This window comes from Aphis gossypii, chromosome 1, assembly GCF_020184175.1.
Source record: "Aphis gossypii isolate Hap1 chromosome 1, ASM2018417v2, whole genome shotgun sequence".
Lineage (NCBI taxonomy): Eukaryota > Metazoa > Arthropoda > Insecta > Hemiptera > Aphididae > Aphis > Aphis gossypii.
Genome location: NC_065530.1, coordinates 37,175,214 through 37,192,431, shown reverse-complemented (window position 1 = coordinate 37,192,431; position 17,218 = coordinate 37,175,214). Strand labels below are relative to the sequence as shown.

Below are 17,218 nucleotides of genomic sequence, written 5' to 3'. Positions count from 1 at the left end.
CGGCCTCAGAACGTTATAGAAATAGCGTCTTAATAATTTTACATCTTTTTAAACTTATATTGATAATTTTAATTATTTATTCATCGACCCAAAATTCAAAATTACGGATTTCCATCATTATATACAGTTATCCTTATAATAGATGCAGACCTATTAAAATATATCGAATCGCATAACCACTACCGCGACAAATTTATATACTCAGAAATATTATGATGATGCCTTCACAATGGTCGAGTTTTAACGTAAAACCCTATACGATGGATACAGACAATGCAAATCGATCATATTACCTACCTGATTTCGTATTGTTTGATATGAATAAATATCAAGTGGACTATCGTTTATTGATAGGTATCATATTATAGAGCTGCAGGTGTAATTTTATTTTGTGTAAATAACCAACGGAAAGTATAAATATCGTATAAAACAAGTATCCACATAATATATTTTTATATCGTGTCGATGATTAATATCATAACTGATATTGTATTATTATGTATAAATTAAATACACCATTGTGTGTTAATGTATATATTATTCATTTAAACATAATAATACATTTAAATTCTATGTATATTGGTAATTTAAATTACAATAATTACAATAATTGGCATTGAAATTTAATATTTTGACAATTATTTTAATCTGGATAATTGGTACCTAACATGATTGATTTGTGTTCGTTCGGTGCGTATATTATAATAATAGTTTCGATATTCAGACTTTGTTATTATCAAGTGACAACTTTTGAATATATGTTACTTAGTTAAAACAATAATAAAAATCAAACTAAACCTAAAGTTGTATGAATTAGGTTGGATATATTTTATTTAAATATTTATCATTATCAAACAGTAATTTATTTTTACTTACATTCATTTTAAAATTAAAATTAGTGAATAATAAAAAAAGTCAACGAACTATTAATATTATTTTGAATACAACAGCAATGGACGACGATTAAATTATACGACTTATATATCTATATACCATATAATATTTTAATATATTTTTCCTATGTTTGTTAGGTTTGTACTTAAGTCTTGATTTATTCTAATTTACCTAAAAATATTCCGATTAAATTATTATAAAAAATATTGTTCATAAAATTCAATTAGAAATATAATTTAAAATGTATGATAGTAAATTGTTGATTTGTTTGTATTATTTGTTATTTATTTCAAACATAATTTTCATTTTCACAGATGACAGAATATTTTTAATAACACAATACAATTACAAATTCATTGATATTTTTTTTTATATACATTATGTTCAAATTGAAATTTCATAAAAATTAAATGTTAACGAACAACGAGCTTTTACATTTTGTAACTATTCATTTAATGAAAAAATAAATTAAAAACTTTTAAATGTAAAATGTATATATACATAATATTTAATTATTTAAACAAATTATATGGATTTGGGTCGACCAGAACTACCCCTTAATATAAACTTGAGACAGTTACAACTTTTAAAAATAAAATACATATAATCTTTATTTTATAAGTTTGCATAATATTGTGTGAATCCTTTATAAATCATTAATATTATCTATCTTCGTGTATATAATTTACTAAGAAAAATTATAAGTACCTACTTAATTTTATTTTTAATACATAAAAAAACATATTAATTTTAAATATGATAAATTTATATAATCGAAAAAAATATTTTTAACTGATACATGCAATCTAAAATATTAAAAAAAAAAATTAGATTTGCTACATTTTTGGTATACGTATAAACCACGCACAAAACCGTGAATATCATCGTTATCCTCGGGACTTCAGCCAAATGTGACATCGATTTTGAACTCGCTAGGTCCAAACACACCCTCCGGAAACAAGGTCTGGTTCAATTTGGCTTGTACCCATCCCCTGGCAACGTTCTTCACCGCCTCAGTCCAAATGTTTAGCTATACAACGAGTGAAATCCCCAGCCAAACCAAGGCCCACTTGAATCTTATTTCAGCTATATTATTGTACTGTTGAATAAATTGAATAAATTATTTTCGCTTTTATCATTCTAAAGAAAACATCATAATTGTGTTATTTGTTCATCTCTACAGATATATTTAGGTCAATATTGTTGTTTAATAGAAGCGTGTAAAAATATCTTTAATTTTATACCGCACATTATGCAATATTAACAATGATATTATGTTATTACAGTTATCATGAATATACCAATGTACGACTAAACTAAAACATATTTGTAACGGATATCATCAAAAATCATAACATTTTGACACATTGGCATATTGCATATCAATATATGCTACAACTTACAATACATATTATTATATAGTGTTCAGTGTATTATAACACCAAACCATCTGCCCTCCTATAATTGGATAGTGTATAATATTATTATTATTCCGTCACCGTTATTTTATTTTTTCTCTGTCGTGTTTTGTCAGTGGTTACAATTAGTTTGATTTATTCTGTAGGTATTCGATAAATTAAAACAAGTATAGTGAAAGTTGTTTCATAATTATTTTATTGAATTAGTAAATTACTGAAATTATAACAATTAATAATATTAATATACAAAATAATATATACGAATGCCGAATATTTTATCATTTACCTAATTGAAAACTTATCGTGTGAAATATAATTAATGATAATATGTATTAAATTAATAGAATAAGTTCTATTTTTTAGATTTATTTATTTGTTTTTTTTATGTAGTTTATATCATTCATCTTTGTCTGATTTAAATAATAATATCATATTATACCACATCAGTTGTACATTATAAATTATAATGAGTTTCTAATATGCAGTCTACGTATCTTGTCCAACTTTTTTTGAGGAATGAGTTTCGTATATATATATTTTACGCACACAGATCATCAACAAAAATTAAATCGCTTTTCATAATTCAATAATAAAGTACAATTTGCGACTATATGAGAACCATAAAGTAGACAACTTCAAAGAAGAAAAAATGTTTTACAAACTTGGTTTCTACGACTCAACCGATGAAATCAAATAAATATATTCTATAAGCCATAAGATTCATAGTCAAAGACAATTATATAAATCCTCTTTAAATCATTTTCCTAACATTTATAATTGTTCTATCTACAATCATAAATCATTGACTCTATTGTAATGTTTTATATCACATAATTACGTAAAATTTAAAATCAAACTGATACAATTCTTGAAACATTTTCACTATTTTAACTATTAAAACAATTCGAATCGTTTAGTCATTACAGTACACCAGTGTTAGGATTTAAAATGAAATATTTTTTTTCTAATATTGACACATATCAGTGATGCTGAAATAAGGCAGGAAGTAGAAAAAAAACATGTCAATATTGAATTTTGGCATTTTAGTATTGTTTTTTTTTTTTTTTATTATTAAAGTTTGATTCAATGTAGGTACTAAAATTCCAAAGGTCAATAATACTCGTGTCACGGAAACTGTACCAAGGTATTTTTTCTGTATATCTGATGGAAAACCATAATAACTTGTGATAAACAGGATTGATTAACTCGGGCATTTTTTTCTATTCTCCCACCCTCGTATTTATTGTGCTGTGAAGTGTAAAGTTTAGTATATTATACGTAGTAAAAACGTATATTTACTGAATTTTTAATGGGATTTCAGTGGTGGTTTTTTGAATACAATAATGTCGGATTAGAATATTTTTTATTTCAATAGTATATAATATACATTCTATGTAGCGCTTTTGTGGTGTTTAACAATACTAAAAGTTACTTTTGATTCATTTGATAAGTGTGTGTATAATATTACATTTATGGTTTGCTATTTAATGACACGGTTGATATATTTTCAAAGCGTAGGGTTATATTGTTTCTAGGCCAAATATAATATACTGCCATTTAAACTAAGTATACGCAATACGCATACAATTCCTGACTATCGCTCGGTCATCGAGATAATATTGTAATTGATTGATTTTTATCGGGATGCAATAAAATATAGATTTATTTTATCTATTAAAATGTGTCTTGTATACTATACTCTTTGATTCTTATGACGAACTACAATAATTGATGACAATCGCATACATTTTTTTTAGCGGAGAATTAAACAGTTTATAATGTATAAATACGTACTTTTATACTGTACAAAAATTTAAAAAGTTAATTATACAATACAATTTATTTTATTCTTAGTTACCTGCCACGAATACATTTATTTATTACAACTTGTACAATTTACAATGAACAGATTAATGCAATCTACATACAGCATCTCGAAGTTGTGTAGGGTTTTGATTAGGTATAACAAGTGTATACTTTAAGTTAATTTGTAAAAGGTCGTTGTATTGTTACACGGCCCTCAGTACTGCGATTTGTTATTGATTATTGTAACCAGTTAAATTATTGTCTATTTTTAAATTTAGTGTAGAAGACATATTTTCACCAGTGTATACTGAAGTTTCGTATAGTTGAGAAAAAGTTTTTGACATTTCTTATTGGTTTGGATACCAATATCATCTATCTCTGTTGACTTACTTTTGACAACAGCAATTTTATTTTAACTATTTAGTAAGAACTTTGCGATAAATCTAAGATAGTATTATCATGTTACTATTTTTGCTAGTAGGAAAAGTCACCATTGTTTAAGAAAGTTGTTAATTTATTATATTATTAATGGTCAGATTAAATACACCGTATTATTATTATTATTATTATAACACAAGTAATTCTACTATATACTGGTCAGTGAACGTTTGGACATTTCTCAACAAACAATGCAATGCTGAACATAATCAAAATAGTTTTTACTTTCCTATTGTAAGTTTCAAATGCCACAGACACAGGTAACTTATAAGGATGACCTCGTTCGGCTTGATCCCTCTAAAGAACAATTCTATTCAAGCCTTTCAAGATCTTCGAAATTGTATTCTCTAAAATCATAAAAAAAAAAATAAGTTTAGTCACCCAAATAGTTAATATCTAGTTATTATGGATTATGAACATGATTCTATTGTTTATAATTTTGACTTAATCTTTGAGCATTTGTAGAAAATATAGAGTTTTTGAGATTTAAATAATAAATATGAACTAATAGATAGAACTTTTTATAAGTATCGCAATTTGAACCAATATTATTTTATTAACGTATTGGATATTCCCTATCAAATCCACACGATTAACTTATATAATACATTAGAAAATTAAATAATTCTCGCTAAATATAATTTTATTTATAATAATTATATTAAAATATTGTATTGTATAATTTAAACTAAAGTACTAACAATAATAATAATAATAATAATAATAATTACGTTAGTGATATCTAGTTAATATCAGTATTTTAATTGTGTGAACAGATTCAATAGTTGATTGGAGTTTATTGCAATTTATACTCAATTTAACTGTTTTTCTATATTTTCTCGCACAATGTCAGGAAATATATTGTACAATCACTTAAAAAAAAAAAAAAATGATCAAAACTCCTTAAAAAATCCGTAACACAATTAGGTATGCTTAGTCTATACGATTTTTGCTATACCAGCTAAATTTCTAGACTAATCAATAAATAAATAATCTTAACAACATGTATAGCCAGAATAAAAACTAAAATTAAATTATAATTTAAAGATTATATACAGTTTTATATACTTGAGCACAATTTCCATATGGATATAATGGTCCTGGCACACATTGACACTTGACCTATCCAGTCATTCAATCAATTAATCATTAAAAATATACTGTAGCATGTTATCATATTTGTTGTGATAGAAGAATATAAGTATTACATTTTATTATAACTTGATCATTTATAAATAATATAAAATGCATTTCAGTAATGATAATATTTAAATAATAATTTACTTTTTTTCATTTTTTAAATTATTAAATCAAATCAAGTTTATAAAATATATTGGATACATTTATTAACTATGAAATATTAGTGAAATAGTTATTTGTATTGATTAATACAAACTCAATAAAAAATTCAGGAGATCCGTTTCCAAGATATTTACTAAGAACTTTTTATGAATTCTCTTTAAGTAATAACACTTTCTTACCATATTAACATGTTTAATCTAACTGACTAAAAGTCATTAAAGTTATTTTAGAATTCGGTAATATTAAAATGAATCTAATTAACACTGTTATTATAAGAAGACTATGAAACTTATTGTTTTTTAATTTTATTTTAAAAGTACATTTTTTTTTTTTTAGTTTTATACCCATACCTAATATTTATATTAAAATATAACATGCAGTAATATTGATTTTAAATAACTATTGTTTTAATTTTTCTTGAAAATTGTTTTTATATATTGTTATATACTAATTATTAGTACACAATTTTAAATATAAATGAAAGTGTTTAATATTATTAAATTTTAAAAGTGTGAAAAAATCTTTGTAAAATACTTAAATAAAATTAATTATTTTGAAATTATTCAAATAAATTGTTAAAAAAAAAATTCTAAAAAAATACTCTATAATTGAAAGTATAGTTATAATACAACAAAATACTAATTTAAAAATATATAATAATAATAAAGAAAAAATAATGTTTTAAAACAATCTAAGCTTTATCTCATAGTCTCATACATACAACACGCATTTAGTTTTAAAGGTTCGAGTATAAACTATTTCTAGTATTGAATAGAATAATGATATATTTTTACTACTTGAAATACTAATAGTTTTAAGTTATATTATTTAACTTTTTTATTAATCATCTAATTGTAATTATAGTAATAAATCCTTTCATAAGAAGTACCTGTGTACATCAAAGAATTTGAGGCTGAGTGGTAATTATTTAATAGAAACCCTGGGGTTTTTCAGTAATAGAAATATTTAATGGATTGATGCAAAAAAAAAATTGAATATTTTTTATTGTTAAATTCAAATTATTTTGTACTGTCAAAACCATTTTATTCAGTTTATTATTATTATTTATTTTTTTATATTGGTCATTTTTTAATAAACTAACATTTAGTATTTTTTACTGTAAACTTATTTCACAACAGATAAATAAACTGTAGTTGTAAATAATTAATAAATATTTTTTTTCTTTTTTCATAAATATGCGACTGGTATTGATTTTTTAGTTCAAAAGCATTTATAAAAGTGGTAATATACATTTCTAAATATTTAAACAAGTACCATTGTCTCTGATCTAGATAGTAACCATATGTATCTCTACACTATACTATATCATTTTTGATCTATGAATAGTATAAATTTATAATTATTGTAACAAAGTTTGAGTTATTATACTATTTTGTAGAACTTTATTCTGATTTTTAAATCTTTATCGCATATTATTATTTATAAATCTAGTTTATAGTTTATTATGTGGAAATTATCTCAGTATGCTATTTTTTGGCTTGCTGACAATTTAAACTTGATAATTTAAACAGAAATGGAATTCTCTTCTCATATTTTCTAATTGAATATGTTTTACTTTATACAAATGTATATACCAAATAGTCAAAAGATATTAACATGTTAAATTTATTTTTATGTAATAAATTATAAACTAATGTAAACTAATTTACAGAAAATTTGACTAAGTGTTTTTAGTTTTAAAAAATTCTGTAAAATGCAATTGCTACACACAATCAACAGTTTTATTTATTATAGTTTTTATTAAAATAAAAAGTACAAAAGTAACGATGTCTCATACTCAGCAACAGTGTACATTAAGAATAGGGTCTATAAAATAATAATATAAATTTGAATTACTTTGAAAAAAAATTAATTTAGCAATTACAGTTTTTAGATTAATAATGTTTTAAAATTTTAGTAAAATCTTATTTTTTTGACCCAATTTAAAAATCACATACCTACTTAAAATAGCTATTTTAATTTTATTCAACTTTAAGATTTTCTTAAGATTTAGTTTAAATTTATTTTTATTAAAATCATTTTAAATAATTATTAAATCAATTATTATACACATAATAAATAAAAAATTATGAAATTTTTATTTAAAAAAAATGTTGCTAGGTAGTTATAGATTATTCTATAATATTATAAGTATTTTAATATTATATGTTTTTTTTTTTTTTTATCCTAATCAGTTTTTATTGTAAACTAAAATTAATTATTAATTATAAATGTAATAGTTATATAAAATGCATTTATATATATTATATATACAATATTGTCCCTGATAATCAAGACACTTATAATGATAATAGCTTAGGAAAAATGATTAATGAATTTTCAATTCATTTAATTTTTAACAAATAATGAAATCTGATTGATTATAACTATAATAAAGCACATAAAAATCAGTTTATCAATATGGTGATAATATATTATTTTATACGTAGGTGTAGATTTTATCGCTATTCTAGTTTAGAAAGGTTTTATAATATTTTAATCCTGATTTATTGGTAATTTTGCATGCATGGTTTAATCAAAAATAAATAGTCCAACTTTTGTTAAGTGTAAACTAAGTTTAAAAAAATATTTACTTTGGCTTGACAAGTATAAGTTGAATAAGCAAATATTAAATAATATTTTATTATAAAATAGATCTTTACCAACATGAAAATAATAATTTTTATACAAAATAAATCACCAAACATGGTCATGATTTTTCTTCTTCGTAGTTATTCAATATATTATTATTGGAATTTTTAAATATACTTGATCATATTTTTTTAATTCTTAAGATTTGTATGTTACCTACATAAGAACGCTTCTATGAATACAAAAATATCAATATTTGAGAAGGTACTCGTTGTTAGAATTTTAAACTAGATAGGTACAAGGTACATTAAAATGTTCATAAAAACAATCCACTAAATAATCTTCAGTAAATAGGATTATCTTATTTTAAAAACAGAAATTTATATCGTCACATGGTGCTAGTTATATAAGCAATATAAAAAAATCTCAAGAATATTAATAAATTAATTATTAAAGGAAAAAATGAAGGCGAATTGACCTATAAATTGAATAATCCTCTCTGGCGATGAAGCGGTTATTGAATATATCTCGTTATTTTCAGGAATACTACGAATAACTATTATACGAGTCACGGACACGGTGTACTTAATATTATTTAACTTATATAAAAAAACTTTTAGTAATGTATACGTTTTATTATGACAATATTTTACTGTTAAGACTATTTTGATACATACTTTATATCTATTCGTTATATCAGTTATTTGGTATGTAGTAAATAGGTATTATATTTAATTTTCTCTATAGTTTTTATAAAGCATTCATAAAAAATTATTATTATTGACAAAACTTTTTAAGAGATTTAATAAAATGAGGATTTAACCAATCTCCAAAAAAAAAAAAATCGTTTTTGATTTATTTTTAACAATTTTTTTTATTTAAATCTAATCAAATTGATAAAACAATGGTAGAAGTTCCGTATCTATCATATAATTGTACATAAGTATAAACAATTTAAATTATATTTTATTATAATATGATGTTTTTTTTGTTTTTAATTATTATACAGTTAAACCACCCTATAATGGACACTTTATTAGGATGAAACCTCCTTATAACAGAAAATTTCAATAGTTCTGATTCAAATGATATAATATAATTCTACCTCTCTATAAAGAAAACTTTTTATAACGGAAACATTTTTGGTCCCAAGAGATTCCGTTATAGAGAGGTTTTACTGTGTATTGTTTTGTTTTAACAATATGATGAGACTATTCTTAACCATTTGCGAGTAGGATACACTAGCCTATAAGACATAAATACGTAATTATGGCTAAAAGTGGTTAGGCGCAATCGTGCTTGAGGCTCGTGATATAAAAGTAACAATTAAACACATCCTAACCAAATGACAAATTTTTATCATCACTGATTCTACTTTAAAATATCTAAAAACCTTGACTCATCTCTCGGGCTCAACCCAAATCAAAACGTATTAATCATTGTATTTTATACAATTAAAAAATGTAATATTTAAATAAAATAGAAATATTTCAACCATTCAATTCATTAAATAACTCTATTGTTGTAATATATCCAACATTGCATTAAAATAATATGTAAACACTGTGTAACTAATTGTAAATTTCCGTAAAAAATAAAATACCAACGTTATAGCAGGTACCTATATCATGTGCAAAGCAATACAGAAATATTATTGCTGGTAAAATTTCTAGTATGTACCTGATAAAAATGTTTAAGTTAAGAGATGATAATAGTGAGTGGCAGTTAGTGTGAAGTATAATACAAATTTGAGACAACGTACAATATACGTGATGCGGTAGGCGAGTACTGATCGTAGTCGGTTTCCACTTTCCACACGATTCTGAGATGTCGTAAAAAGTTGCCGTCAAAAGTCCGTAACAGATGTGTGGCTACACATCGCTATTACTGCTGGCCACGAATGACACTCTATGTTCCGGTGAAATACAGTCGTGATATTGTTTGGTATTGAAATTTCAAGATAGTTCAGGACGTCCAGACGTGACCCACATCTAGCTAGCCAGCCACTGCAGACTTTCAAATTATTTTCTTGACTCAAAAAAATGACGAACTAAGTCATTGCGTTAAAACTTATAATAATATTACGTGTCTAATTTCACTTATTTTGCTCACGCAAACGTATATATATATATATATATATATATATATAGATAACTAAATCACCTAATGCACAATTACAAAATTAGAAAACATAATAGGTAGGATGCATTTTTAAGATAATGTTAAGTTATTATTAAAAAAAAATTAAAGTTAACCAAACACCTAATCACTATAATATGGGTCCTAGATAGTAATGAAAATAGAATTAATTACCTAGTTTGTTTTTAACTGAATGAGTTTAGTATTTTTCCTAACATTTAAATTGATTATAATGTTTGTTAACTATTAACTTCTAAGTTATGACTTAGCTAACTTAATTCAATATTTTTTTTTTCATTAAATTGCAAGTCTTTACAAAATTATATACGTGACATGTTATGATATTATATTTTCTATAACTATAGGCACTTAATATAAATTTTACATATTATTATGATGTAGGTACAAGCGATGTAATTAGTTTCACGTAGATTTATACACAAAGCGGTCGTTTATCATGTTTCTTAAAATATACGTTCTGTCATACTATTCAAATAGGCTGTTCTATTCAAAATATACCTCTTACTAATGCCTTTGATGCTAACAAATTTCAAGATTCACAAAGATTTTGTCGTATACATGTATATAGCATAGCTATATTATATTCTGTGTACGTTTTCAAAAGATTGACCGACCGCATGTTATTAAATATTTATTTTCTACCTTCAATGTATTCGCAGGTTGTGTACTGTTGGCAGGAATAATCCGAATAAATATAATATGCTTATATATTCAATATTTGATTTCAAGTACACAAAGTAATGCTTTTTAGACGTCTACTATTATTAGTATATGATTATGTATGCATTATAAATAAAAAAAATCGTGTATATTTTATTTATGCATAGTCTATAAGACTTATAATAGTAATATAAATACATTTACTTATTTTAGAATACGTGTTTTTAAATATCTTATATTCAGACAGACACAGTTTTATTTATTATTATATTAATGTTATTTTATATAGACTGGATATCCTGACGCACATCAAACGTCTAGGCCGTCAACTTCCGGGAACGTCAGAAGAGAAGGATTATGTAACGGACAGGTTCACAGTAGCAGAGAGTATGAATCTCCCGAAAGTTCAGTTACGTCAGATAGAGACCGACAAAGAAGTAAGATAATTTTTTATGTTAAAAATTGTAAGTTTCTAATCTGAGTAAGTCTACACTTTGAATAGTTAAATACGTGTATTTTCTGTTATGCAATGCAAATAATATACTGAGTACTAGGTAGGTATTACAAGTTTCTTACCATTTTCAACTACAAAGTTATTGCGGAGTGTATACCACGAAATTAAGAATGTTGAAGTTCATAAGCACAAAATACAAAACACATATTTTATTATAATATGCAAATAAATGTATTTTCTATTAAACAGAAAAGTTGTTTTGCCACGTACGTGTCTATTATACTATAATATATACCTATACTATAATAGTTGCGTATTTAAATTCAGCATTACCCTTAAAATTATAAATGACCAAATAATGTCAGTATTTTATGTATCTTCTGTATTTTAACCGTTATTATGACTTGAAATAAATATTAAAATTATCAAAAGTGTAAATGAATAAAAAGTATTTAATACGTATAACTATGTAACCATCATACTTATCCTATAAATTGTGTTAGTAGATATTTGTAATAATTTATCTCGAATTATAATAATTTATACCTGCATCAAAACTTACTGCAGTTCAATTTTTCTTTAGCATTTTTTATTATTTGTTCTTTATGCCCTATTTATTATAATCAGATATCAAGTATTGAATATGTACCTTAGGTTGGATAATTCACAAGTTTAATTTTTTTTTACACATAATTTTATTATTGTTGATTAAAATTAAAATTGGATTTGATTTTTCTGCTTCTGACCTAGAATATTTATTTTGATTAATACTTGGTTATTTCTTTGACATAACATGTTTTATACATATGTATATTTACTCTTAGTTATATACTTGTAAGCTTATCAATATAAATATGATGACATTACGTAAGTTCAGAAACTTATATATCTAGGGTCAATAGCCGCCATTAATCACAAATATTTGAATGATTATCAAATGAATTTATAAATCAAAAAATAATTTGTTGTTAAATAATGTTTATTTAGGCACTTGTTTGTTTATTGCGAGTTGTGACCTTTTATCCTAAAGGCTGATTAATTTAATATTCAAATTTAACTCAAAAATATTAGTTTCTCGCTTATAATAATTAAATTGTTTTTATAGTTTTATAAAATATAACAATTTTTTTTTTTAGGGGAGTGTACAAAAAATGTATAATTGGGATAAAGTTGTTGATTTTATACTTGAAGTTGTTCTAAATCATTATCTATGAAATAAAATAAAAAAAGAAAATGTATAGAAATAAAAACTAGTCAACTAAATCTTAGACACAAATTTAAAATCATTTTGCTTTAGTTAACTGTATAATTATCCAACTCTGTGAATCAATTATTGAAAATAAATCTTTAAAAATTATTGTTTTAGTATTATATTGCATTTATAATCAATGATATAAAATACCTATTGTAAAGCAACATACTTTTTTTTAGTAACCAACTTCTCTAATTTTAAAATTTCAATTTCTATAAATTCAAGATTGAAAAAAATATTTAACTAATAAAAAACATTATTATGATTTAACAAAAACTAACGAGGTACAAATTTTAATATAATTTAATGTGATTTGTGAACTTATTATAACTGCCACATAATAATTATAGTATGTATATCAGGATGATCAACATAAATATGTTCGCGAGCGACATCTCATTATAACTACAGCCACGAGTTGGTTAACTCTTACTACCTATATATTGTATAAAAAATATTTTTAAAATAATAACTATTTAAAACATATTGGCTTTTTTCTAGCTTTCTTTTGCTAGAGTTTAAAAAGATTATACGCACTCATTGCTTAGAATTTACAAACAACACACAATCGATTTAACTATTTAAGTATTAAAATTTCTTTTTTACCTGTAACCTGTAGTATCAACCTAGAAATACATTTTTAAAACTGTAGATTGTAGATTTCATACTATTATTCTTATTCAACATTCCCTCTATTTCCCCGGCGAATTGATTATTTCAATATTTTACAATACCGGCTAGAGTTATCAATGTCAGTTGTTCTAGGATGTAATTGAATAATTTAAGAACAAAACTGTACATTATTTTCAAATTAAATAACAATACTTAAACAATATATAATGTATGAAAATTATTATAATAGTTAATATGTGATAGCGTTAATACTGTAGCTATTAAGAGAAAAGATTTATTCACAGTCCATTAATGATCTAAAATTAAAATTTTATAAAATTATCATTTTCAGACTCATGTTTGTTTTCAAATTATCATCATACCGTTGTCATAATTTAATCATAATAAAAATGAAGTATAATATGATTATTATATATTTGTCGCTCGTTATTGTTAGTCTGTATATTCTGTAGTGGTTTTTCTTTAGCTTGGACTAAATACATTAAATAATCTTTTAAACTTCATATCGCTATTGTGTGAGAAATACATGTATGTATACATGTTATATGCAAGCATATATTATACATAGTTTCTTTTGTTGCATTTTCTTAATAAACCGATACTCTTTCTTCAATAAAATACTAAGGAAATTATATGTCTCCTTCAATAGAATTCATTTATGCGTTTTAGATCCATTTGGTCTAAAGTTATTTATTTATTGCTCTTAAGTACGGCCAGTAATTGAGTGTGTGCCCATAATATGGAACCCAAATCAAAGGTTTTGGTCTACGGCTTGGAAACTATTTTGTGGATCTATTTATACATTGTATATTAGTGTTTAAAGGTGCCTAAATGCTATAATAATATATTTAATGAGTTTACTAACCTATTAAAATATAGATTGAATCGCTTACTTGTAGAAGAAAATATAATGTGAGATAGTTGTTTAAACTGCCATATATTTTTAATGAATTAAAATTTGGAGATTTAGTCATGATTTCATTAAATATTCCGAGCTTAATACTTCTTAGCGTTGCTTACAGAACCTGTATTATGCTACCTATATTGAGTACCTGTATAATGACTCTGCCACTTTGGTAATGAATAATAATTAGTAATACTTATTTGGTTAATTACTGTTAACAAGTAATAACTTAGAGTATTTTATCTATTGGATCAGATCCAACAAAAGTTTACACCAAAAATGGATAAGAGGTGGTTTTAACTTATATTATAACATTTTATTGTACCAAATATGTCAAAGAATTGAATTTAGTCTTTTTATAATTATTTAAAGCGGTAATCTGATATAAGAAGACATTGTTCAGTGTTCATTAAAACAATTATTAATAACTAAAATAATTAAATTTTTGTTAGGTTGGTATTTTTAGAATAATAAATAAAATTAATGTTGAAGTACCCATCTATAAATTCTAAATTAATTATTAATAAATATAATTAACTGAGTATCATTACCAGTCGTTAAACATGATTTACATAGATGGGTTACCTATTCATTTCAATACTTATAAGCTAATGTCATATTAAACTCATTAAATTTTTAAAGTTTTAAAAATCCATTTGTAATTTATACAATGTTAAATAACATAAAAATAAAAATAGTGAAATTAATTCATAGACTAACGTATACAAATTTTATATATAAATTTTATAATTATTATTCTGCCAATCGTCAAGATATATATATATATTTTTATTTAATTATTATCTACCTTTTATTTCAATGCATTTATCATAATAATTTAAATGATGATAACGACATGATAAAAGATTTAAAATGGAAAATCATCAAATCATAATATTATAACTTTTATTTAGTAAATTTAGTTATTTATTTAATGTGTGTGTGAATCATTTTTATTTACAGCTGTATATGAAATACAAGTTCGTCCGTGTGCTGGTATTGTATTGGTAATAATTGGTTTTGTCGTGTTGCTCATATGGATTGCTCTGCCCAGCTCGTCCGAGGCACCTGTTAGTTTTTCATCTCATCGAGAAGAAACTTTTGAAGTGGTCCGACGAATTCTTGAAGAAGTGCCATTAATAGATGGGTAAGTTTTGAATACCCACTACATATCAATTAAAATAAATCTTAATTCTATTCATTAAAACTAGTTGGTATCATTATTCTTTAAAATCATAAGCGTGGTATTTAAAAACAATTGGTTGGTATTTTTAAGGTGTATAGTTTTTAAATCTACTTTATTTCAATCACAAATCATTATACATTTATTGAATATATAAAAAATTGGAATAAATATGAATTAAAAACTGTCTTATTTTTATATACGTATATAATATATTTGTCACGTACTTCATAATATGAAATAACTGTTATGTAACGGGTCAAGTGCGTTTTTTAAGTAAAAAAAAATCTATAATTTAGTACAACAGTAAACAATTTAAGTTACATTAATATTATTGTATAGTAATTTTTCTAAATTATTACATTACACTAAATTTAATGGATTATAGTACTTTCTTTTTATTAATTTTATGTATAATATGTATTAAACCTAATATATTTTAATTATATAAACTTATTTATTTCTTAAAAAAAAAAAAAAATTCAATATAATAATATAATAGTATACTAGACCATTATTATTTTTTAAATTATTATATTATTAGTTAGTTTATTATCTTACACGACTTATAAAAGGAAACGTTTTTACGTTTCCCTTTGCTTGTAAGAACTAAGGATACTGTGAAAATAAATTATGAAAGATATAAGTTTTATTGGTCCTTAAAAGTTAATAACTCTTAAAATGATTTTTGATATTCCACATACCTACATTCGTTTAATTACTTTATAGCATATTTATAATAATATAATATAATAAACTTATTATTTTTACTCTTAATGATTACTTTTTATTATTTCCCATGTAAGACAAATTGTTTAACCATGAGTCAAATCATACCATTTGAAAGTTAGGTACCTAAGTCAAAATAAATATATCTGACTACTTGATTTTGTTTCTTAAAAAACTTTTGTCACTTTTTTGGCACCGAAAGTTTCTTCTTTTGAACTTCCGTCTTTAATTAGCCAAAAAAAAGTTTGAACGTTAAATTATTTGTAGAGGTAATATGATGGAAGACTGCACTTTGTTCAAACTTCTACTTCAAAACATCCAATGTTTTGTATAACACTTGGGTGATCTTTTCTTAAATATAACTATATGTATAAAGTATATATTATTTATCAACATAAGTATTATCATTAAGTTTAAATGTATAATATATATTATATAGTAATATCCATACTCAATGGTATTAATTAAAACAAAATGCAAGATAATTGAGAACAGTCAGCTTTATTTACATATTATAAATACTAAAATACATAAACATAACTAAAGTCTACTTTTTTGAACAAAATATGTAACTCAAGCTGTGCGTAACGCTTCTAATGATACAGACTGCTGTAGTTTATATTAATGGTAGTTATTATCTTAGGGAATATTTTATTCCAAACTTAAAATACTCATTAGATTTCTTTTACTTTTACCTCTTTTTTTAAGACATTGTTTTAGATTATGAGTGAAGAGATGAATGTATTGATATGTGTTTTATTCATCACTTTTTGGTGCAAATTTGAAGGTAGTT

General features: G+C 23.7%; 1 protein-coding gene across 1 annotated transcript in view; it reads left to right on the top strand.

Moving 5' to 3' along the window:
* Positions 1 to 17,218, top strand: part of LOC114129761 (dipeptidase 1-like) — a 139,633-nt gene that overhangs the window by 83,309 nt on the left and 39,106 nt on the right. The window contains exons 3-4 of the mRNA XM_027994592.2: positions 11,560 to 11,707; positions 15,477 to 15,660. Coding sequence (XP_027850393.1) covers positions 11,560 to 11,707; positions 15,477 to 15,660 — 332 coding nt within the window. The remainder of the gene's footprint in view (positions 1 to 11,559; positions 11,708 to 15,476; positions 15,661 to 17,218) is intronic.